Raw genomic sequence first — 25,956 nt, forward strand, 5'->3', positions numbered from 1 at the left:
TTGAACAGACTCGCCCACACACGCGGAGGAAAGTCCGCTCATTTTGAGAGCGTCTCCAGCTAGGCGGGGCCTGCGAAGGAGACGTCGCTGGCCCCGCCACCTGGTATGGACTTAAAGGGGAACCCCAACGCCGAAAAAAATCGGCGTGGGGGTCCCCCCCAGGTCCACATCAGACCCTTGTCCGAGCACGCTACCCGGCCGGCCAGGAAAGGGGGGGACGAGCGAGCTGCCCCCCCTCCTGAGCCGTACCAGGCGGTGGCCCGGTCTTCTGTCGCCGCTGTCGTCGCCGCCTTCTGTTCTTCTCCTCTTCTCTTCAGATGTTGCCGCGTCGCATCCTCTGCTCACAATGGCACGGACGCGACATGCGGCGACTTATATAGGGACATCGCCGGATGATGTCCCCGCCCATTATGGTGTCACAGTCCCAGAGGATGCTGGGACTGTGACATCATAATAGGCGGGGACATCATTCGGCGATGTCCCTATATAAGTCGCCGCACATCGCGTCCGTACCATTGTGAGCGGAGGATGCGACGAGGCAACATCTGAAGAGAAGAACAGAAGGCGGTGACGACAGCGGCGACAGAAGACCGGGCCACTGCCTGTAAAAGAGCTAGAAGAAGGCGCGGTGGCCCGGTAGAAGAACCGAAGAGGGGGACAAGACCCCCGAAGTCGGAAGAAGAGGGCAGCGGCGAGGAAGAAAGCCAGGCTCCTCCGCTAGTAAAAGAGCTAGCAGAAGATAGCGGAGGAGTCCGGCGAGAAGACCGCCGAAGACGGAAGACCCCCGGAGCTGTGCAATAAACTATTTTATCTTGTGTGTTGTGTTTTTTTTTACTTTATTTTACAGGTGAATGGGTAGGGGTACATTGTACCCCATACTCATTTACATAGGGTGGGGGGCCGGTATCCGGGGGCCCCCTTATTAAAGGGGGCTCCCAGATTCTGATAAGCCCCCCGCCCGCAGACCCCGACAACCAACAACCAGGGTTGTCGGGAAGAGGCCCTTGTCCTCATCAACATGGGGACAAGGTGCTTTGGGGTGGGGGGGGGCCGCGCGGCCCTCCCTTCCCCAAGGCACCCCCCATGTTGAGGGCACGCGGCCTGGTACGGCTCAGGAGGGGGGCGCTCGCTCGTCCCCCCCTTTCCTAGCCGGCCGGGTAGCGTGCTCGGACAAGGGTCTGATGTGGACCTGGGGGGGAACCCCACGCCGATTTTTTTGATGGCGTTGGGGTTCCCCTTTAAGTCCATACCAGGTGACGGGGCCAGCGACGCATCCTTCGCGGGCCCCGCCTACCTGGAGATGTGCTCAAAATGAGCGGACTTTTCTCCGGGCGGGAAAAGTCCACTCATTTCAAAAGGACTGGCATACGCACGGCCGGATTGTCCGCCGAAATGCAAGTCCGGCGGGAAGATTGGAGTGCAAAACTACTTTCTAAGTCTGCCATACTTTCGGGTCAAAAAAGTCTGCCGGAGGCTACACACGGGGGGATTGTCCGGCGGACTTGAGTTTGCCGGACTTTTCCACCCGATTGTTTGATCGTGTGTACGCGGCATAACATCCACCAGATCTGTGATGTCATCATGGACGAGTGGAAGAGGACTCCAGTGGCAACCTGTGAAGCTCTGGTGAACTCCATGACCAAGATTCATGACCACACCCAACATTATCTAGGAAAGAAAGCCAGAGGGGCGGAGCGCCATGAGGTAGACACGCGCGGGGCATCCTCCCACCCGCTCGGCCTTTACGCCACCTCACCGCACGCTGCCTCACCGCTCGCTGCCTCACCGCTCGCTGCCCTGGCTATCCAGGGCTCTCTGGGAGATCGACCCACCGCCGCCGTGATGCTGACGAGTGGAGGGCGGGAGTGACAGCCAAGCCACCCGGAAGGAATTGCGGAGAGAGTTCGGCGTCTCCTCCGCTGATTTAACAGCACTGCAGCCCTCCGATCCAAAACCGCAGAACAGACGCAAGCGGTACCGGTCAAGCATGGGGTGTCCCCCAGACAGCAGGATGGAGGAGTCGTCCAGGTGACCGGGAACGGAATACACAGAGGGGAAGGAGAGCTGGAGGTAGGAGAGGCTGTTACATACTCCCCCCCCCCCACACTGGTTCCATCAGTATATGGATCGTCCATGTAGAGCCAGAACGACACCTACTCTTAGAGCACGAGGGTGAGTACCTGCGGGGTGCCCCAGGCCGCAGTAGATCTGAGAGACGATAACAATCAAAACGTCATCAAATTACCTTTAAAACGCGAGTCGATGTTTGGTGAGGGAAGAAGCACAGAGGGCTGGGAGCGGTGATTGGAATGGTGGTTTTACACTCTATTGCATCATATTGTTAAAATGCAGCATGTTGAAGAGTAAAGGTATTACAGCACCCACTGCAAGACTCAAAGTAAATCCTAAGTTGCCTTAAAAGACTTTATTGGTGGACAGAAAAAGAGAAGGGAGGGGAAAAAAAAAACCTAATAGTATCAGAGGTATGGAGTAAAAGCCTGAGATATACACCTCTCTGGGACAGAACTTTATTAACATCACAATTGCCAGGCTGTTCTCCTCTCTAGGCTTGCGTGGGTCCGCAATAGACTGTATCCCGGGGATCTAGCTAGGCTAAGACTCTATTGGTCTATTTTGTTGATTGCCCACCTAATAACTTTTCAAAGATCAGTTTGGGGCATAAGTTCCAACATTATTAGGGTTGGCAAGGACGGAGGGGGTTACGGACTGAGAGGCCACAGAAGGAATGGAGAAGGGATCGGATAGTAGTACACTACAACATTAACACCGTGTTTAGTATGGTTCTGTAAATTACAAGACAGCTTGCAAGTGTCTGGAACGAGCCCTGAGAGAAGAACGCAGGACTGAATTAAAAGAATATATAGTTGAGAAAAAGATACCATATGGACACTTGTGGAATTTAAGTCACAGGAGGAAGAGAAAGGACAAATATCGAAAAGGAATCAGTATTAGAGATAAAGAGATACCAGGACAATCTTAACGATCTATTGTATGAATAGTATTTTAGCCCTGTGTACATAGAATTAAGGTATAATGGTGTCGGTCCTACTTGTCACGTCCCTTCTGTCCTCCGTCCCTCTCTCCACTTCCCCTATGTAGGGGGAAGAGGGATTGAGCGGTAGGGAGAGAGGGAGAGAAGTAGACAAGAGTAGATAAAAGTGAAGAGAACTGGGAGGAACTATACCGGAAAAATGAGAGGGAAAGCAAAATCTGGTAAAAATATACCGCCGGTGCCCAGCCCAGGAGGCATCCAGCGGTATATGGCAAGTAGTACTAGTATAATAGAGGAGGGACAAGGTAGCCCTAAGTTGGGAACTGTTCGAATATCAGGGGCAAATAAACAGATTCCAGAAGAAAGTAAAGGTGGGAGAGAGTAAATGGGGTAAAAGTGGGGGGCTCGAAAGACAGTAGCACTCCCTCGCAGATCTGTACAAGAGCGCACCAGGAAAGGGAAGAGGAAAGAGAAGTAGAAGAGGACACTAGAAGGGTAGGAAGTGGGCAACCAATAACCCAGGAAGTAGAAGCCCCTACAATAAAGGAGATGTTAGCGGAAATGTTCGCTAAAATGGAGGAGTCATTAAAAACTGAGATAGCAGGAGTAAGGGCGGATATAGGTCTGGTCTTAGAAAGGGTAGAAGAGATAGAGGATAGATTAGATAAACAGGATGCAAGGCTAGACGAGATAACAGAACAAGTGGTAACCCTACAGAGAATAAACAAAAACCTCCAGTATAGAATAGAGGATCAAGAAAATAGGGGTAGGAGGAAGAATGTCCGAATTAAAGGACTCCCAGAGAAATATAGTAGTGGGGAACTAGGAAGTATACTTCAGAAGCTTTTTAACCCGTTGCTAGAAAGGGATCCACCGAACCCTTAAGGTTAGATAGAGTACATAGGATTACTAGGCGGAGGACAGCAGGGGAGGAATACCCAAGAGATGTAATAGCAAGGTTCCATTATGCAGAAGAGAAAGAGCAAATAATGGGGAAGTTGAGGACGCTTCCAGGTCTGTCCCTTGAGGGGGCAGAGCTGCAGGTGTTCTCTGACCTAGCATCAGAAACGCTAAGGAGAAGGAGACTATTAAAACCCCTAACGCAACAGATGACTGCATCAGGTATAACTTATCAATGGGGCTTCCCAGCCTGCTTGAAAGGAAAAAAGATGGTCGCTCTGCAGTCCTGCGTTTTCCGGAGGACCTGAGAGGGTTTTGTGAAAAGCTAGATATATGTCCTCCCCAATTACCAGGGTGGGAAGAAGATATTAAGGAAGATAGGTCTATACAAAGGAAGCTAAGGTGGACAAGGGGGAGAGGGGAGGAGCTTTATGAGGGGGGTGCACCTAAAAGATAGTATAAATAGGTGAGAAGAGAGTGAAGGGAGTCGAGGGTATGGAGGGGCAGCTGGGTGGGGGGCGGGGCGGGGAGTGGGGGGAGGCCTTTAGAGGTCTACCGGTGTGAGCCCCTGAGGTAAATATGGGAATAATAAGACACCAATGGGAAAAGTGACCAGCCCATATGAACAATGCAGTAAGGGGGGATCTCCGAACAACCTGTTTAGGTGGAGCGTTGCGGAGTGAGGGGGGGGGGGAAGGGAGGAAGGGACTACGGGGGGGGTTTGTTTTTTTTGTTTGGGCCCTAGCCCTCTCTGTCCCCCAGCAAAATGCCCTCTGGGTCGGTGTACGTGGATAGATGACCAAGAGAAATAAGTAGAAAATGGTACTCATTAATGTAATAACATACAATGTGAGGGGCTTAAACACTAAGGAAAAAAGGTACAAAATTAACGAAGAATTGCAATTTATGAAGGGGAATGTAATTTGCTTACAAGAGACATATATAACCAACAACTCTGGTATAAAATTGACCTCAGCTCAATTCCCACTTTGGTACTACGGGGATACACCATCGGCTCATTCAAGAGGAGTAGCCATTGGTTTTGATAGTCTATCAAGGTTTGAAATCCAAGATCGTTTAACCGACCCAGAGGGTAGATATTTATTTATAAAAGGGAAATTGGGGGAGATGCAATGTACTATAGTAAACGTGTACGCACCAAATAGAAATCCAGATAAATTTCTAAGGAAAGTGTTAAAAAAATTAGAGGAGTTTAGAGAAGGCAAAGTGGTTCTAGCAGGAGATCTGAATTGGTGCTTAGACCCGAGGATGGATAGCTCGGGGGGAGTCACACGAGTGTCGGAACAGAGATATAAGTTGGTAAATAAAGCATTGACTAGCGCCCAGCTACAAGATTCCTGGAGGATTACTCACCAAAAAGAGCGCGATTACACTCACTTCTCGGCAGTACATAAAACCTTTGCAAGACTGGATTATGTTTTGATAGAACATCAATTAGTGACCAACTTGAAAAAAGTGGAAATTAAGTCCATCACCTTGTCAGATCATGCCCCTATAATAGCTCAACTGGAAATACAGGGTGACAAAGGGATAGAGAGAACTTGGAGGATGAATGATTCCCTCATTCAAGAACAGGATGTGAGTAGTAAAATTGAAAAGGAACTGAGGGATTTTTTTGAGCTTAATGAGTCGGATGAAATCTCTAGGGCTACCCTTTGGGAGACACATAAAACAGTAATTAGAGGCAGGTTGATTGGGATTGGAGCAAGGAAAAAGAAGGAAAGGCAGAAAAGGAAAGTTCAATTATACAGTGAGATTGAAGAGATAGAGTGAAAAACTAGACCTAGAGGGATCCAGGAGAGTCAGGATTTACAAAAAAAAAAATGGAGTTGGAAGAGTATTTAGAGCAAGAAAGGAGAACAGTGTTCCATAAGATAAATAAGGAGAGATACCAGTGGGGGAATAGGTCAGGTAAGTGGCTGGCAAAAAGAGTAAAGGAACAGAAAAACAGGACTTTTATACCCAAAATTAGAGATAAAAAGGGTGAGATGAAGTTCGCTAGCCCCCGACATTGCAGAGAATTTTCATACTTATTATAGTGCCCTGTATAACATAGGAGTAAGCGGTGGTAAGGAAGGAAAAAGGAAGGAAGTCATAAGGGAGTATCTTAGGAATCTTGATTTCCCAAGAGGGGCGAGTGAGGAGATGGAGGCGTTAGAGGCTCCTATCTCGTTAAGGGAAGTGGAGAGAGCAATTAAGGATATACCACTGGGGGGAAGTCCTGGCCCGGATGGATACTCCAGCCTGTATTACAAGAGATTCCAGAGTCTCTTGGCACCAAGACTCTGTGAGTACTTTAATGCAGTTGGAGAGGGGCAGGGCTTCCGCAAAGAGGCGCTTCTTGCCCATATTGCTTTGATCTTGAAGGAGGGTAAAGACCCGGCAGCCCTAGAGAGTTATCGCCCGATATCACTATTGAATATTGATATAAAAATTTACGCAAAAATAATAGCTGACAGACTGAAAACACTCCTCCCTGGATGGGTCCACACTGACCAGGTGGGATTCGTACAAGGACGGGAGGGAAGGGACAACTCCTTGAAATCTATCATTCTGATCCAGGAGGCAATTAAAGGGAAGACTCCAACAGTCCTTTTGTCAGTTGATGCCGAGAAGGCCTTTAATAGAGTAGACTGGGAGTTTATGCACGAGACCCTAAACTACATGGGGCTAGGTGAAAGAATGATGAGATGGATCAAGGCGTTGTATACCCAGCCGACCGCTAGAATAAGAGTGAACGGGTCCCTGTCTCGTCCCCTTGATCTGTTCAACGGGACGAGACAGGGATGCCCTTTATCACCGATGCTGTTTGTGGTGATCCTGGAACCCTTCTTGGCAACAATCCGTAGGAATCAGGATGTTCAAGGAATCCGGGTGGGAGGGACAGATTATAAGGTATCTGCATTTGCAGATGATGTATTATTATACATAGCAAATCCCAGAACATCGATCCCGTCGGTCCTTAAAGAATTAGATCAATACGGAAGATTATCAAACTTCAAAATAAACCTGACGAAGACAGAAATATTAAACTTGAATTTATCAGATGAAGATCAGAGAACCCTTTCTGCAAGCCTGCCCTTTAAGTGGTGTAGGGGAGAGTTGAATTACTTGGGGATAAAATTAACAGCACAAAGGTATGGGCTCTATGAGGCAAATTATATCCCCCTCTTAAATAAAATTAAAGGGCAAATGAAAAGTATGAGGTATAAAGCATTATCTTGGATGGGTAGAATAAACGTAATAAAAATGTTCATATTGCCAATTGTAAATTATACATTCCAAATGATACCTGTCTCGGTTCCAATGAGTTTTTTTAGGAAATTAAAATCCTTGGTCGTGGCATTTATATGGTCCCTGAAAAGACCGCGTATTGCATACAAAGTCTTGGTGAAGGAAAAAGAAAGGGGAGGAGTGGCATTACCAGAATTTAAAAAATATTATGAGGCAATAGTAATATCCAGAGTAGCGGATTGGTTACATAATCAGAAAGAGAAGAGTTGGGTGGATCTGGAAATTAGATTGAGTGGGACGGGATTAACAAAAATGATATGGATACCTCCTCACCGCCGGAACCTAGGAGTAGACACGAGCACTTTAAAGAGGGATTCCGCCAAAAAAAAAATATTAAAAGCCAGCAGCTATAAATACTACAGCTGCTGACTTTTAATAAATGGACACTCACCTGTCCCGGGTTCCAGCGATGCCGGCAGCCGAGGCCGATCGACCGCTCGGGCCTCGGCTTCTGCCGCCGCCATTCTAGGTGAGGGAATCAGGAAGTGAAGCGAATCGGCTTCACTTCCCGGTTCCCTACTGCGCATGCGCGAGCCGCGCCGCGCAATAGGAAATCTCCGCGCTGTCACTGGGACCCGTGTGTGTCCCAGCAGACAGCGTGGCAGGGCAGGAAATGGCGTAGACTCCCGTGGGAGTCTATGCCCGGAAGTGGGTGAAAATACCTGTCTTTGACAGGTATCTCCACCCCCCTCCCCCCTGAAAGGTGTCAATTGTGACACCGGAGGGGGGGGGTTCCGATCAGCGGAGGTTCCACTTTAGGGTGGAATCCCGCTTTAACTAGACATACATTAAAAATATGGGATAAAATTAATAAGGCACATAATTGGACTCACAACTCCCCATTAATGTCACTCTTGGACACAAATTATTTTTTGCCAGGGAAGGAGGAGCGGTTATATTTTAGTAGATGGGCAAGCAAAGAGGAAATAATATTAGGAGAGGTGATCAATGGGAATAGGGTATACACATATAGGGAACTCACACAAGAGTGGGGGCACAAACCGTTAGACAAATGGAGACACGTTCAACTATCACACTTTACACAAAGTTTGCCACAGCCGTTACGCGGAATGGAAAGGTTAAGACCACTAGAGAATTTACTGAAGGATGGAAAATGCTTAGTGAAAAGAGTATCGAAAATGTATAAAATATTAAGACGGGTTTACCCCCACATCCTCCCCCCCTACTCCCCCCCCCCCTCCTCATTCATTAGCCACCCCCCCTTTCCTCTTTTTTTTTTTTCTTTTTCTCCTCTTGTGTGTGTTGTTTTTGTTTTGCGTAGCTGATGGTGTTCTACTTTCGCATGGGCCTCAGTCTTAGGTCTGGATTTCTCAGAGTGGGTTTTCTGCAAGCTAATCTTATTAGGAATAGGACTATGTTACTTTTGTTAGACAGATTTCTGACATCATTGTCATTAACACTTTGTACGCTGTATTTTGAAATACAAATGCATGCTCATTTATTGTATGTTTGCATATTCCTGAATAAAAATGTTCATGGAAAAATCCTAAAAAAAAATTAAAAAATATTAAGACGGGAAGCTGACTCAGAGCTACCGACATATTTGGGGAAATGGGAAGAGGAATTAGGACCACTAAGGAATGAAGAGCACAGGACGAAAATACTTAAAATGACACATTTAATTCCAAGAGAATCCAGCATGAAGGAAATATCTTATAAATTAATATCGAGATGGTATATGACACCCCAAAGAATGCAGAGGTTTGGAGGGGAAGAGCAGGCAATGTGTTGGAGGGAATGCTTGGAACAGGGTTCCCTAAAACATATATGGTGGGACTGCCCTAAAATAACCCCTTTTTGGGACAAAATAGTAGAAATCATATTTCTGGTGACACAAAAGAGGATCAAGAAAAGTCCTTGGACGTGTCTATTTCATGACACAGAGTTAGGAGTAATGCAATATAGAAGCACGCATCTGTTGAATGCAGCTAAAGCGCTGATCCCATGCTATTGGAAATCTACACAGGTCCCAAAAATATCGGAGTGGGTGAAGAGGGTGGAGCAAATCAGGGTAATGGAAGAGTCATTACATAAATTACAAGATACAGAGGGGAAATACCATGGGGTATGGCAACAATGGCTGACATTCTTGGAGAGGGGGGACTGTCGTGCAATAATTGAGGGTTAAGGGGACAGAGAGGGAGGTGACCGAGAAGGGGGAGATAGAGGGGCATACCTCCCCCTTTTTTTTTTCTTTTTTTTTGCCCCAGGGTGGAGGGATGGGGGGAGGAGGGGAAGGAGAGGGTAATGGAATTGGATGGAAAAAAAAGAGAGACCCTCATAATAAACTGTATGTATTGTTTGTATAAAGGTGATATGTATAATGATGAAAATGAAAAATAAAGAATATAAAAAAAAAACTCCATGACCAAGAGGGTTAAGGCAGTGCTGGAAAATAATGGTGGCCACACAAAATATTGACACTTAGTGCTCAATTTGTACATTTTCACTAAGGGATGTACTCACTTTTGTTGCCAGTGGTTTAGACATTAATGGCTGTGTTTTGAGTTATTTTAATTGGACAGCAAATTTACTGTCATGAATATGCAGTAATGTTTGTCAGTTTACCTCTCCATATGTTCAGCTTAAGAGGCCAGCCACTCTCACCTGGCTGCTTAAGTAATCTCTCCTCAAAGGATGGCTACACCCCAGCCCCTATCAGGGAACTCTATATTAATCTGTGCACTACAAGCCAGCCCTGCTGATTAATATTGTGTGTTTGGTTTCCGTGTGCTACTTGCTGTGTGTTCTACATCTGATTCCAGTTACTGATCTTGGCTTGTTCTTAACTATCCTTACCTGCTTGTTGCCCCGACCATTGGCTCATCTCATGACTATTCTTTGTTGTCGCAGTCTGCTGCTTTCTCCCTGTAGTCTACAGTGAGTTGGGAGGCCCTAGGTGTCACGACCTGGAGCTAGACTGCAGCTAAATCTATCCCCACCACTAGGGGCCTATGGTGAATACCCGCTGGCTCTTAGATCCTGCTCCCTGGGAAATCTCATGCTCTAGCTCCCAGTGTTATCTGTGTTGGTACTACAGAGTACCTGCTCTCCTGTATCACCTAGAGCTCCATCCGCAGCAGTCAGCCGTAGGGTCCACTACCTTGCGGTGTACTCCAGACCCCAACGGGGTGCATCTGTCACCTGGACTCAGGTGACCTGACAGTTTGATCAGCTATGGACCTGGCTGACATGCCACTACCTGCAGATGATCCACTGTAGGGTATAGTCCGCAGACTTGAGACCCAGGATTCGAATCAAACTCAGGTGATGCGATTCCTCCAGGATCTGGCTTTCCGCTTCGAGCAGCTTCAGGCCTCCTTGGGAACCCCGAGTCAGAAACCGGAAAGTACAATCGGCAGCTGCACCTATTCTGGTCACAGTCGCAGCCACGCATTCATTACAACTGTCAGCTCTGTCCCGTTTCTCTGGGGACTCAAAGACCTGCAGCTCCGAGTTCCTTCTCTGAAGTTCCTCAGTCAATGCACCATTCCATTTTGAGATCCAGCCTCAATACTTCCTGTCTGATCAGGCAAAGGTAGCCTATATTATTTCCCTACTCTCCGGTGAAGCTTTAGCCTGGGCTGCCCCCCATGGGAGAAGAATGATCCTGTGGTTTCCAGCCTGTCCAACTTCTTGAAGCTCTTTTGAAACATCTTTCGAGAAGCCGGCTTGGGTTTCTTCAGCGGCCATTGCCCTTTTACGTCTTGGTCAAGAATTTTCTTCAGTGGGACAATATGCTCTTCAGTTTCGTATCCTCACAGCTGAATTGAGCTGGAGCAATGAGTCCCTGGTTGCAACCTTTTTACATGGCCTCTCTGACCGAGGGAAAGATGAATTAGCGGGAGGAGCCATCCCCGCTGGTCTGGACGATGTAATTTCCTTGTGTAACCAGAAGGACATTCGTTTTCAGGAGAGGTCCCTAGAAAAAAAAGACGCCAGCACTCCCTTGGCCCTAGCCAGTCTGAGCTCCTCTCCCTTCGTCCCGTGGAGCATCTTCTGCCTATGCAGCTGGGCTGGACCAGGCTAACTCCCAAAGAACGTGCTAGGCACAGAACTCTGGGCTTTTGTCTCTATTGTGGGAGCAAGGGTCATTTTCGTGACTCCTGCTCACTTCATCCGGGAAACGATCGTACATCTGGAAGGTGGAGCATAGGAACCAGAAACATCACCTTTTCTTCTTCCAGTGTTTCTTCATTTAGGTGCTCCTCCTCAGTCGATCTTTGCATATCTGGATTCCGGGGCTGCTGGCAAATTTATGGACTGGAGGACTGCTTCTTCCATCAAGCTTACTTTTTCAGCCCTGACTACACCACTGGTAGTCTCTGCAATTGTTGGCACTGTTCCCCCTGGGGGTCCTATTCGCTTCTAGACTCTACCTATTAGAATGTTTGTAGGGTCCACTACCTTGTGGTGTACTCCAGACCCCAACGGGGTGCATCTGTCACCTGGACTCAGGTGACCTGACAGTTTGATCAGCCATGGACCCGGCCGACTTCCTGGCAGGCTCTGCACCTGCCATTTACGAACACGCCTGAGCTCATCCTTAATCATGAATCACTTCTGACAAGTTTTTCAGACATCAAGAGAAAAATGGTGACAGAGAAGGGATCTCCAGCTGATCTGTTCCTGTGCGCTGTGTGAAGGGGGGGGCATGTCTTTTCCCTCCAATCAGCATTCATACCTCTCCTCGCTGAGCTCTACAGAATGAATTATGTACAAACCTGACCCCAGCAACGGTCGGGCTGATGAATTCTCTAGGTTATTTTACACTTTGGACGGGGAGTCCACCCCTGAACCTGAGCCGATTGCCTGACGTCATGCATTTTTGCCCATTCTACCACCCTGGAGTTAAAAATTCCTCCTGGCAAGACTTTTGTCCCCACTGAGCTAAGAGCCAAGATCCTTCATTGGGGACATGATTCCAAGGTGGCAGGTTATGCTGAGTCCCTGCTCATCAATCATTACTACTGGTGGCCTAATCTCCACTCAGATGTCAAAGACTACGATAAGGCTTGTCATATCTGTGGTCAGTCTAAATCCTCCACACAAGTCCCCTGCTGGTCTTCTCATACCCTTGCCCATTCCCAAGGAGCCCTTGGCTCACATTGCCATGGATTTTATCACCAACCTCCCACTGTGAGAGAATAATACGGTAATTTGGGTGATGATTGATCAGTTCTCCAAGATGGCTCACTTAGTTTCTCTTCCTGGTCTTCCTTCTGCTCCTGCCTTGGTTCCCATTTTTGTTCGAGACATTTTCCACCTCCATGGTGTTGCTTCTCATTTTGTTTCTGACAGAGGCGTTCAATCTACATCTCATTTTTGGAGAGCCTTTTTATCACCCTCAATCCAATGGAAAGACTGAGAGGGTTAATCAGGAGTTCTTTCTTTGCACCTTAGTCTCTGCTCATCATGATTGGTCCTCTCTACTCCAGTGGGCAGAATTCTCTCACAACAATCATGTAAATACCAGTTCTCAGAAGACACCCTTTTTCACAATTCATAAAAAAAACACCCTCAACACCCTCTTCCCCAAATATTCCAGCTTGGACTACAGCTCGGGAGTCTTTCAATTCTATTTGGGGTGACATTCATGATTCCCTTTGGGCAGCTGCTGATAAATTCAAAGGCTTTAGCATATACCACCTTCTCTACAGCCAGGGGACAAAGTCTGGCTCTCCCTCAGGAACATCAAGCTCCGAGTTCCTTCTCTGAAGTTTGCCCCAAGATTCATTGGTTCATTTACTATTACCTCTAAACTGAATCCGGTTTGTTTCAAACTCGATTCCTAAAATCCTCAAACTCTCTAACTCCTTCCATGTTGCCCTTCTGAAGCCTTTAGTCCTCAATAAGTTCTCTTGTCCTCTCCCTACTGCGGCCCCGGTCTCTGAGGATAAATCAGGAGTAAGAGGTTAGTCAAATTCTGGATTCCCGGCTCTGTAGAGGCATTCTTCAGTACCTCGTGCATTGGAAAGGCTTTAGTCCTGAGGAGAGGTCTTGGATCACTGCTTCTGAGGTCTTTTCGCCTCATCTGTTGAGGTTTCATCTGAAGTCTCGTAAGAGAGGGGGTACTGTCATGTATATGCAGTAATGTTTGTCTGTCAGCTTCCCTCTCCATGTGTTCAGCTTAAGAGGCCAGCCACTCTCACCTGGCTGCTTAAGTAATCTCTCCTCAAAGCATGGCTCCACCCCAGCCCCTATCAGGGAACTCTATATTAACCTGTGCACTGCAAGCCAGCCCTGCTGATTGATATTGTGTTTGGCTTCCATGTGCTACTTGCTGTGTGTTCTACGTCTGATTCCAGTTACCGATCTTGGCTTATTCTTGACTATCCTTACCTACTTGTTGCCCCGACCTTTGGCTATCTCCTGACTATCCTTTGTTGTTGCAGTCTGCTGCTTCCTCTCTACCTCCCTGTTGTCTACGGTGAACATGAGCTGGGATGCCCTAGGGGTCACGACCTGGAGCCAGACTGCAGCTAAATCCATCTCCACCACTAGGGGCCTCTGGTGAACACCCGCTGGCTCTTAGATTCCGCGCCCTGGGAAATCTAATGCTCTAGCTCCTAGTGCCATCTGTGTTACAGAGTACCTGCACTCCTGTATCACCTAGAGCTCCATCCGCAGCAGTCAGCCGTAAGGTCCACTACTCCAGACGCCAACGGGGTACATCTGTCACCTGGACTCAGGTGACCCAACATTTACACTGTTATACAAGCTGTACACTCACTACTTTACATTGTAACAAAGTGTCATTTCTTCAGTGTTGTCACATGAAATGATATAATACAAGATTTACAAAAATGCGAGGAGTGTACTCACTTTTGTGAGATACTGCATGTTGGGATGAAAAGATGATCTGGCAGCCCTGGTTCTGCATTAGTATCCTCTCAACCTGCGGCTTTTTAGCTGCTTGGAAATTACTTTAACCAACATACTATGGAATTACAGTAACAGGTAACTTGTTCAAGCACTTATACTTATGATTTTTTTTTATATGCCGAACTTTGCAGCAGAGGTCTGCCGGACTTTCCGGACAAGCAGACTTGCCCACACATGCCCACACATGACCGGACTTTTCAGGTAGACAATCCGTTTGACTATGGCGGGGGTCCGCCGGACTTTTGAAATGAACGGACTTGCCCACACATGGAGTAAAGTCCGTTCATTTTGAACATGGCTCGATGTAGACGGAACTAGCCAAGGAAGTTAATGTTGCTGCCTCCATCGGCGAGATTGACATCTCGCTAGCCCTGTCGCCTGGTATGGATTTAAAGAGGAACCCCTACGCTGAAAAAAATGGCATGGGGAGCTGTCTAATAAAGTATTTTAAAAACCTGTGTTGTGTTTTTTTATTAACACTTACCCAGCGTGAATGGGTAGGGGTACAGGGGGGGGCCGGAATCTGGGGGCCCCTTATTAAAGGGGGCTCCTGGATTCTGATAAGCCCCCCGCCTGTAGACCCTGAGAACCAATGGCCAGGGTTGTCGGGAAGAGGCCCTTGTCCTCATCAACATGGGGACAAGGTGCTTTGGGGGGGCCACAGTGCCCCCCTTCCCCAAAGCACCCCCCATGTTGAGGGTACGTGGCCTATTACAGCTCAGGAGGGGGGGTGGTCGCTCGCCCCCACCCCCTTTGCTGACTGGCCGAGCTGCATGCTTAGATAAGGGTCTGGTATAGAATTTGAGAGGACCCCCTGAAGAAACCCCAAGGCACCCAAGTGTGTCTGGACACCTTGGTAGAAAAAGGCTGTGTTGGAGCTTTGTACATTTTTGGAGTTGATGGACAAATCCCTTGGCAAATTCGCTTATATGTATTTTATCTGTGTGTAAAGCTATTTGCCCAAGGTTCTGTTTTAAAGTTTTTTTTTTTCTATTTGCTTGTAGTTTTGCTTTAGGGAAGAGCTCCACCGGAACTCTTGTATGTTATAATCTTGGTCACTCTGCAAGGTTTACAGTTTGATCTGACCAGTAGAGGGTAAGCTATTATTTTTATTGAAGGAGTCCAGTGCTTTTTCATTTACAGTACACCTAACTTCAATGACCAACTGTTTAGTGTCCTTTCTGCTATAACTGACCACAGAAGGAAATTTTTATGGGCTAATAAAGTGACTGAAGGAGTAGGTATTAGAGGTGTAATATGATGCGTAGTCAGGTTAATGAACAGAGGATGGTTAACTTAAAGTTAACTAAATAGATGCAGAGTAAAGTGACACCGTCAACAGAGTAGAATTTGAAAGACAAATGCAATAAAGGACAGAACAATGTATAACAGAAAATGAAACCATTGCTATTACAAGAGCTGCCTAGAAGCATTTTCTCGCTATTGGCATTATAGGCATAACACCATGTGCTGCCATGTAAATCCTGGAGAATTATGGGGAAGGAGTTCAAGAAATCCATGCCTGCATACGAGCATAGTAAGTAAAGGGGCAATCTGTTACATAATCAGTAATTTAGTAGATGTTTGCAAGGTTTCTACACTATACATTTACATGAAGGCAAGGAGATAATATGCAGCATAAGATATAATTATCACTGTGCAGTTGTTCACCTTGTTTGGGGCTGAGGCCATTTATTAATGTTAAATTACAGCATTAGTTCCCAACAGCATTTAATATTTTGTAGGTGATATAATTATTTTGCATGTACTGTAAAACAAGTTAACCAGCAGATCTTAACAGTTTTAAATGCAAGAAGACCTCTTCTGAAAGAAATATTAAATACCTTTTGCCAGTACATAAAGTATAGCATTGCCAGCTGCTAGTATGGGATTGAGATCAGAAGTTGAGTTACGTTGGATGAGGTGTCCACCTATTGACTGCAATAAAGAAGTTTAAAAATGAAAATTTGCATAAAATTTACATATAAATAATTTTATAAAATAGTGCATATATACAGTATGATGAAGTTTTTAATATATAGTCCAAAATGCAGACATGGAAACCCACAGAAAACCTTGAAAAAAAATTGAACCCAAATCATGATGAATTCTTTCACTGTCTAGAGTTAGCCAGAGGAAGTCTGCAATGATTTGGGGTCACCATTGAACAGTGTTTCTCAACCTTTTTCAGTCAATATATCCTCTAAAATGTAAAAAACTAAACTAATAGCAGGGAATGGCCAGGATTCTAACCATGTACAGTTAGGTCCATATATATTTGGACACAGGCACAATTTTCATATTTTTGGCTCTGTATGTCACCAGAATATAATTCAAGGGGTTCAACATAGATATCAAGTACAAATGTTAGGAACTGCAACATTTTTTACACAGCCCCTCCCCCCTTTCAGGGGCTCAAATATAATTGGACAAATAATCTAATCATAAATAAAATGTTCATTTTTTATATTTTGTTGAGAATTATTTGTTGGCAAGGACTGCCTGAAGTCTGAAACCCATGGACATTACCAAAGACTGGGTTTCCTCCTTTCTGATGCTTTGCCAGGCTCTAACTGCAGTTGTCTTCAGTTCTTTGTTTGTGGGTCTTTCTGCCTTTAGTTTTGCCTTCAGCGAGAAATGTGGGTTGAGATCAGGTGATTGACACAGCCATTGCAGAATATTCCACTTATTTTCCTTCAAAGGCTCCTGGGTTGCTTTTGCAGTGTGTTTTGGATCATTATACATCTGTACTGTGCAGCACCATCCAATCAACTTTGCTGCATTTGGCTGAATCTGGGCTGACCATATATTTCTAAACACTGTAGAATTCATCCAGCTGCTTCTGTCTTCTGTCACATCATCAATAAACACCAATGGCCCAGTGCCACTGAAAGCCATGCATGTCCATGCCACCACACTGCCTCCACCATGTTTTACAGATGATGTTGTGTGCTTTGGATCATGAGCTGTTCCATGCCTTCTCAACGCTTTTTTCTTCCCATCATTCTGGTACAGATTTATTCTTAGTTTTATCTGTCCAAGGAATGCTTTTCCACAACTGATGTGCCTTTTCGAGATGTTTTTTTGGCAAAGTCTAATCTGGCTTTTCTATTCTTCAGGCTTATGAATGAATGGTTTGCACCTTGTGGTGAACCCTCTGTATTTGATCTTGTGAAGTCTTCTCTTGATGACAAGACTGACAATGATAAACCCACCTCCCGGAGAGTGTCCTTCACTTGTTTGGATGTTGTGAATGGGTTTTTCTTTACCATAGAGAGGATCCTGCGATCATCCACCACTGTTGTCTTCTGTGGACGTCCAGGCCTTTTTATGTTGCTGAGCTCACCAGTGTGTCTTTCTTTCCTCAGAATGTACCAAACTGTTGATTTTGCCACTCATAATGTTGCTGATATCCCTCTGATGGATTTGTTGTGTTTTTAAAAGCCTTACAATGGCCTGTTTCACTTGCATGGAGAGCTCCTTTGAATGCATGATGTAGGTTCACAGCAATAGATTCCTAATGCAAATACCACACATTGAATCAACTCCAGACCTTTTACTTGCTTAATTGATGAAGAAATAGGAATATAAGGAATAGCCCACACCTGATTATGAAACAGCTTTTGATTCAATTATTTTTGGTCCCTTGAAAAAGGGGGGATGGCTATTCTTAACAGAAAAGTTTTTTATTGTTTTGTCTTTTACAAAAACAAGGTGATAACATAACAGAACAATATCAGTATGGTAGTTATGCAAAACAAAATCACAAGACACATAAGTATCACATTCTAGGCATCCTAGAGGATATCAAACCAAAAACCCAGCATCCAATAACATCAAATCCTAACAACCTATTCCGCCCAATAAGGAACGACATGTTCACCTGGTTGCATCTAGAAGGGCACAGGTACTACCTACCCCGGGGGGGGGGGGGGGGGGGGGGAAGGGAACGGGGCCTACAAATAATAATACGGAAAGGGGCCCGCTGATACAGAAAGGATGGCACCCAGGGATCGGAATCACCCTCACAGCCTAGGAACCACCATGAGGGGGGGGGGGGGGGGAGGGGGGGGGGAGAAGGGGGACGGGAAGGGAGAGGAGGCCCACATCCGACTCAGGATAAGCCAGGCATCAGGGGGGGGAGCAGGTCTACACAAGACCCACCCCACCGAAGCATGGTCAGCCACAAGCGTCAATCCAGTTTGACCAGATTTTGTCAAATTTTTTCGGACAGTTTCTACTTTCATAGGTAATACGGTACAATGGGAGGACATTGTTGATCGTTTTCCGCCACATCGCCGCAGACGGCGGATCTGGCTGTTTCCACCTGAGTAGTATTTCCCTCCTGGCGTAAAATAGCGCGTATGTCAGGCATAGCTTGACGTAACGGTCACCCTCTATGTCATCCAGGCGACTAAGCAAAAATGTCAAGGGATCCAGTGGTATCGGCATCCCACAGACCTCTCCAAGAGCATCCGCCACCTCACTCCAGAACTGACGCAGTCTTGGGCATGTCCAGACCATATGGAAAAACGACCCCGCCTCCGAGTCACACCTAGTACAGTTGGGGCTGAGGCCCGGGTAAATGTTCGCAACCCTCTGAGGGGTATAATAGGCCCTATGAATAAATTTTAGTTGTATAAAACGGTCCCTGGCCGCAATCATAGAAGGGATGTAGGTGAGCAGGCAATCCTCCCACTCCTCCACATCCAGAGAGGGAATATCCCCCTGCCATTTGAGTCTGGACCGGCAAGTCGTAATGTCATGGGCAACCGTCAGGTGAAGGTACAGGGAAGAAAGCGGCTTCTCCAGGTCCACCGAAATCAGCAGGCTTTCAATGGGGTCAGTCTCCAGTGTAGGGCGGGAAGGGAACTGAGCTCTAAGGGCATGCTGAAGCTGCCAATATCTAAAAACGAACGACCCCGGTAGGCGGTAATCCCGACGCAAGTCCCGAAATGTAGCTATCTCCCCCCTCGGCATCACCTGTCGGAGCGTCACAATCCCCCTCTTAGCCCAAGCCGCAGGGTCAGGGACCGTGAGCAGATGGGGCAGCGAGGGGTTAGCCCAGAGAGGAGTGTGGGGAGAGACGCAGCCCGGCTTCCGGATAGCCACCCTGGAAGCCTTCCACACCCGGAGCACAGTTGCCATGGGCCCAGTCACCCTAGGGTCGGCTTTTTCCCCCCTATAAGGGAGGTTGGACAGTGCCGCATAAGAACCGAGATGAGCGGCCTCCAGGGTAACAGCCGGATTTTGACGGGGCTGCGAGAACCACCACCTAACCGTAACCAGGACCGCCGCCCAATAGTACACCAGGAAATTAGGAAGAGCCAGACCTCCCCTAGACAGCGGGAGATAAAGGATCTTCCTAGACACCCGAGGGGTCCTCCCCGCCCAGATAAAGGCCGACACCACACCATCCAGTTTGTGAAAAAAGGATCGTGGAATGGGAACAGGGGTCTGCCTAAAGTAATACAAGAATTTGGGTAAGTAAATCATTTTCAGGAGATTACCTCTACCCAGAGGTGAGAGGGGGAGGTTCCTCCAGGCGACACACTTCTGTTGCAGTTGGGCGAGCAGTGGGTATACATTCTTATCTATATAGCCCGACAGATCCGCCCCTATCCTCACACCCAGATAGGTGAACTCCTCCACCCACTCCAGTGGAGTGCCCGTGTCTCCCCTGGGGAGAGGTCGGCCCAGCGGAAACAGAACTGATTTGTTCCAGTTTATGCGGATGCCCGAGTATCTGCCAAACCTGTCAAAGGTCTCCAGGGCCGCCCGCAGTGAGTCCCCAGCATCTGCCAGATACAGTAGGGAGTCATCGGCGTACATGGAGATCTTATCCTCCACCACTCCCACCCGTATTCCCTTAATCGAAGCATCTGCTCTAAGAAGGATAGCGAGGGGCTCCAGAGCGAGGGCGAACAAAGCCGGGGAGAGTGGGCAACCCTGTCGCGTGCCCCTCCCCAGCCTGAACGCCTCCGACAGGACCCCATTCGTCCGGACACGAGCCTCGGGCCTCTCGTAGAGCATCCGGAGCCATGCACAGATTTCAGGGCCGAATCCGAACCTAGCCAGGACCTCCCAAAGGAAGCCCCACTCGACCGAGTCGAAGGCCTTCTCAGCGTCGAGTGAGGCCACGACCCCCGACCCCCCAGACGAAGCCAGTGCTATATGTGTGTGGAGCCGTCGGATGTTTATGTCCGTACCCCTACCCGGCATAAATCCCGTCTGGTCCGAGTGCACCAGGGCTGTGATAACAGAGTTAAACCTCATGGCCAGCACTTTGGACAGAATTTTAGCGTCCACATTTAGTAGGGATATGGGACGGTATGAGGGGCAGAGGGTAGGATCTTTTCCCGGCTTATGGATAACTACAATGACTGCCTCATGCATAGAATCCGGGAGGGTACCGTCAAGTCTGGCTCTAGTCAGCAGGGCCTGGAATTTCGGGGCTAGTTGATCCGCATACAGTTTATAGAATTCCACCGGAAGGCCGTCCGGCCCCGGCGTCTTACCCGCCTGCATGGACTTCAGCGCTCCAAGTATTTCCTCAGTGGATATAGGGGCGTCCAGGGCCTTAGCGTACGTGGGAGTGAGAGTCGGTATGTCAATCCCCTGGAGGTAGCCCTCCAGCTCCGTCAGGTCATAGGTAGCACGGGAGCTATAGAGCTGTCTGTAGTAGGAGACGAACTCCCGGTTGATGTCCGCCGGGAGGGTCAAAATGGAGCCATCGGCCGCTCTAATCTGGCTGATATTCCCTCCCACCGATTGTTCCCTAGATAGCCAGGCCAAGAGGCGTCCAGTCCGCTCCCCTTGTTCAAATATCCTCTGGGTTTGATAGAGCAGTCGTTTCTGCGTCATCTGTGTCCGCAGAAGGAGTACATCTCTCAACACCGACTGCAATCTATCATGATGGTGCGGTTCTGGGGTCCGAACATAGATCGCCTCCCGCCTGGCTGCCTCCGCCTCCAACCTCGCAAGCTCAGCCCCACGCTCCCTCCTAACCCCGGCTATAATAGCTTGGTATTGTCCCCTCGAGTATGCTTTAAAGGCATCCCACACAGAGGAAGCGGAGGCCGAGTCAGCGTTAGATCTCCAATATGTGACCAACGCTTCCCCAAACCTCGGCTCGACCCCCTCGTCCGTGATCCAATATCTGGAGAGGCGCCACAGTCTGTCTGAATGAGCCAGAGAAAGGTCCAGGTCAAGGAGAAGTGGGGCGTGGTCTGAGATACCACGGGGAAGAATCCGGACGTCCCTGACTTTGGGAAGAACAGGGGCACCCGCATAAATCAGGTCGATTCGGGAAAACGTTCTATATGAGGCAGAATGACACGTATAGGCCCTGGTCTGGGGATGTCGCCATCTCCAGACGTCGACCAGGCCATAGGTCTCCGCCCACTCTGCCAGGCCCTGTCTGCTCACTCCCGAAGGGAGAAGCCGATCCAGACCTGCGTCAGGGACAAGATTGAAATCGCCCAACAGCAAAACTCGGTCAGTAGAGAACTCTGCTATTTTGGCATTAACCTGGTTTAGAACCTGTAGGGAGGCCGGAGGTGGGAGATAGAGGCCCGCAATCACCCAGGGTTGATTATAAAGTAGAGCATGCATCACAATATACCTACCCCCCGGGTCAAGGGCCAGGTCAAGTAACTTAAACGGGAGGGACTTCACCACCAACACACTAACCCCCCTTGAAAAAGTGGAGTGGGTCGCATGATAGTGGTGACCCACCCATGGCTTCTTAAGGCTGAATGTTTTTTTACCCATCAGGTGGGTCTCCTGGAACACACAGATGTGTGGATGGTAAGATTTAATAAACTGGAACACCAAGGAGCGCTTCACAGGAGAATTTAAACCTCTCGTGTTCCAGGAGAGGACCCTAAGAGAAGCCATCAACAAGGACGGTAAATAATATGAGATGGGAGAGTAGGATAGTGGGACATCCATCTCTCCATCCAAGCACCCAGACCCGGAGGGCCAGGCCCATGATCAAACCATACATAACATTAGGGCAGTGTGACTCAGCAGTGATAATGTCGAGCATAACCCAATCACCAAACATATAAATAATAACTAAGAAAAACAAAAACAGGGGGTCTGCAACGGCAGACCAACATAACCCCACCAACCCCCCCACCCCGCCCATCCCCCAATTCAGCAGGAGGGCTTCCCTTCCCAAAACTACGATGGATAAATATCCACCCATGGAGGTCGTGTGCAAGAGGAGCCTTGCCTCCTGCTACAAGTGTTGTGGAAGAAACAGAACAACTGCAGTCCAGCAAGGATATGAGGTGCAGATCTCCCGGAGCCCCGGGGGCACATACTTCAGGTCCAAAAAAAAAAAAAAAAAAAAAAAAAAAGGAAAAAAGGAAAAAAGGAAAAAATCCATTGTAACATCCTCAGTCCATTCCCCTCCATACGAAAAAGGTCCCCAGCCACGGGGTATTAGGAGACAGCATCCCCAAGTGATGGCACGTGTCCAAGTCCCCCAGCAATCGAGTAGATCCTGTCCCATCTCACGTAGGGGAGGGGGGGGGGAGAAAAATAATGTATACTCAGGGTGACAAGGCAACCAAGGGAAAGTCTCGGTCCATACAATGGTGTACACCGGCCAACCATCAAGGTGCAGGGGGAGGGGGGGGGGGGAGCTGTCTCAGAGGAGAGGGGAAGATACAGTCGGCTAGGCAAAATCAAGCAAATAGGGGGGAATGAAAGTCACATACCAGGGTATTCTCAACGCGGAAGAGTCTCAGCCCAGTCTGCAGCCTCCCGGGGCGAAGTAAAAAAGATGGATCTCTCGCCGTCTTGAACCCGCAGTCTGGCCGGGAAAAGCATACTATATTTCACCCCCCGCTGCCGCAGCAAGCTCCTAACGTGGTCGAATGACTTCCGCTGTCGCTGGGTCTCAACCGAGTAATCCGGGAATATGAGGATCTTTGCGTTTTCAAATTTAAGTTCCCCCTGCAGCCGCGCCGCCCGGAGCACTGTGTCTCGGTCCCGGTAGTGTAGCAATTTAAAGATGAGAGTGCGGGGTGGGGAACCCTGTGGGCCCCTGGTCGCCGGCATCCTATGGGCTCTCTCAATGGAGAAGTGCGAGGAGAACTTGGCCTTAGGGAGCAGGGACGGAAGGAGCCCCTCCATAAATGACACCGGGTCCTGGCCTTCGGCCCCCTCAGGGAGACCAATCACCCGCAGATTATTGCGGCGGTTACGATTCTCGGCGTCCTCTGCTCTTGCTTCGAGATGTCGAACCCTGACTTTCAGGGCCTGGAGATCGGCAGCATGGGCCCCTTGAGTATCTTCCACCCCGGATACTCGGCGCTCGACCTCCGTCACCCGGTCCCGAAACTTGTCCATATCTCTCCTGATCAGGGCCGTTTCGGTCTGAACATGATCGATTTTCGTAGTCAGGGTAGTCTGGCATGTGGAGATAGCCGTCATCAGGGCCTCAAACGCCTCCGAGCCGGCATGAATAGCCCCGGCCGGAGGAGGATCCGTCTGCACCTCCATGTGGATGACCGCGTGTGCGGAAGGCCAAGGAGCCGAGCGGGCAGGAGTCGTAGCGGACTTTTTCTGGCTAATCCGTCGGCCACCGGGCATCGCCCAAAGCCCCTCGAGGTAGTCCACCAACGGAACGCACAGCCGGGAGTCTTCTACACCAGGGTGGTAGTAGGATAAGCAGCCGGAGACGAGAGCTCAGTTAAAACACGTCTGCTCTCAGCGCCATCTTGGACACGCCCCCCCGGGGATGGCTATTCTTAAAGTGATAGTCCATGCTAAAACTAAAATCCCTGCATCTATAGCCACCAACATTCTAACACTAACTTATCTAGCCCTATAAAGAAAAAAAATCTGTATGCATACTTTTTCTGCAGGCAATCTGACCCGATCTCCAGCAGCGGAAGCTCTGATTCTATGCTGGTTTCACTTTGTGGGCGGGTGCAGAGGATACGTCTGGCAAAGGAAGCCCCATAGTAAATCTGTGAGTGACGTCACTCCCCATTTATTTCACAGCCGTTGCAGAGCTTCCGCCGCTGGAGATCAGGTCGGATCACCTGAGGAAAAGGTATGTATACAGATTTTTTTCTTTATAGGGCTAGATAGATTAGTGTTAGAATGTTGATGGTTATAGATGCAGGGATTTTAGTTTTAGCATGGACTTCCACTTTAAGAGCAGTAATTCCTAAACCCTTCCTTCACTTTGGATGTGCATACCCTCAAATTAAACCTGAGAGTGTGAACGTTTAGGCCATAACCATTATAGAACTATAGCTTGAAAATGTTTTGGTAAATATCTGAAAAAACTAAAATTGTGCATGTGTCTAAATATTTATGGACCCAACTGTATGGGCAGGCTAATTGTACACAAGTTGATTGATCAAACAACTTGTGTATAACCAGCATGTCAGAGTTTTCATGAGATTATTGACATTGTCTGTAGCCGCTAGCAATAATCACTGTGTTCTCCCAGCCAGAATGGCTTCCCGTGTCCACCCGCCGGGAGAAGACAATACCTCAGAGGCAGGGATTCCTCCATCAACACAGTCAGTATGACCATGGTTGCAGGAAAGAAAATCACAGTGTCTATGGCAGGCTTAAAAGGCAGGCTTGATCTACCTGCTGGCAGTATACAATTTTTGGGCACTTTTTAGGCTTTTTGCCATGGCACCCCTGAAGAATCCTGAAGGCAATCCAGGGTGCCTGCACAACCTGGTTGAAAAAGGATACCATACATTATGCATATGTACAGTGCCTTGCGAAAGTATTTGGCCCCCTTGAACTTTTCAACCTTTTGCCACATTTCAGGCTTCAAACATAAAGATATACAATTTTAATTTTTTGTGAAGAATCACCAACAAGTGGGACACAATTGTGAAGTGGAACGAAATCTATTGGATAATTTAAACTTTTTTAGCAAATAAAAAACTGAAAAGTGGTGCGTGCAAAATTATTCGGCCCCTTTACTTTCAGTGCAGCAAACTCACTCCAGAAGTTCAGCGAGGATCTCTGAATGATCAAATGTTGTCCTAAATGACTGATAGTGATAAATAGAATCCACCTGTGTGTAATCAAGTTCTCTGTATAAATGCACCTGCTCTGTGATAGTCTCAGGGTTCTGTTGAAAGCGCAGAGAGCATCATGAAGACCAAGGAACACACCAGGCAGGTCCGTAATACTGTTGTGGAGAAGTTTAAAGCCGGATTTGGATACAAAAAGATTTCCCAAGCTTTAAACATCCCAAGGAGCACTGTGCAAGCAATCATTTTGAAATGGAAGGAGTATCAGACCACTGCAAATCTACCAAGACCTGGCCGTCCCTCTAAACTTTCAGCTCAGACAAGGAGAAGACTGATCAGAGATGCAGCCAAGAGGCCCATGATCACTCTGGATGAACTGCAGAGAACTACAGCTGAGGTGGGAGAGTCTGTCCATAGGACAACAATCAGTCGTACACTGCACAAATCTGGCCTTTATGGAAGAGTGGCAAGAAGAAAGCCATTTCTCAAAGATATCCATAAAAAGTCTTGTCTAAAGTTTGCCACAAGCCACCTGGGAGACACACCAAACATGTGGAAGAAGGTGCTCTGGTCAGATGAAACCAAAATTGAACTTTTTGCCCACAATGCAAAACGATATGTTTGGTGTAAAAGCAACACAGCTCATCACCCTCAACACACCATCCCCACTGTCAAACATGGTGGTGGCAGCATCATGGTTTGGGCCTGCTTTTCTTCAGCAGGGACAGGGAAGATGGTTAAAATTGAGGGGAAGATGGAATGGATGCAGCCAAATACAGGACCATTCTGGATGAAAAC

The 25,956-nt window shown here is 47.9% G+C and overlaps 1 protein-coding gene across 1 annotated transcript in view; it reads right to left on the bottom strand.

The window, feature by feature from the left end:
* LOC143924362 (aldehyde oxidase-like) overlaps positions 1 to 25,956 on the bottom strand; it is a 306,571-nt gene that overhangs the window by 178,829 nt on the left and 101,786 nt on the right. Inside the window, exon 12 of the mRNA XM_077448642.1 lies at positions 15,979 to 16,072. Coding sequence (XP_077304768.1) covers positions 15,979 to 16,072 — 94 coding nt within the window. The remainder of the gene's footprint in view (positions 1 to 15,978; positions 16,073 to 25,956) is intronic.

The sequence above is a fragment of the Lithobates pipiens genome, unplaced genomic scaffold, assembly GCF_037356315.1.
Source record: "Lithobates pipiens isolate NorthernLeopardFrog02 unplaced genomic scaffold, aLitPip1_a1.2 Scaffold_22, whole genome shotgun sequence".
In the NCBI taxonomy this organism is placed as follows: domain Eukaryota; kingdom Metazoa; phylum Chordata; class Amphibia; order Anura; family Ranidae; genus Lithobates; species Lithobates pipiens.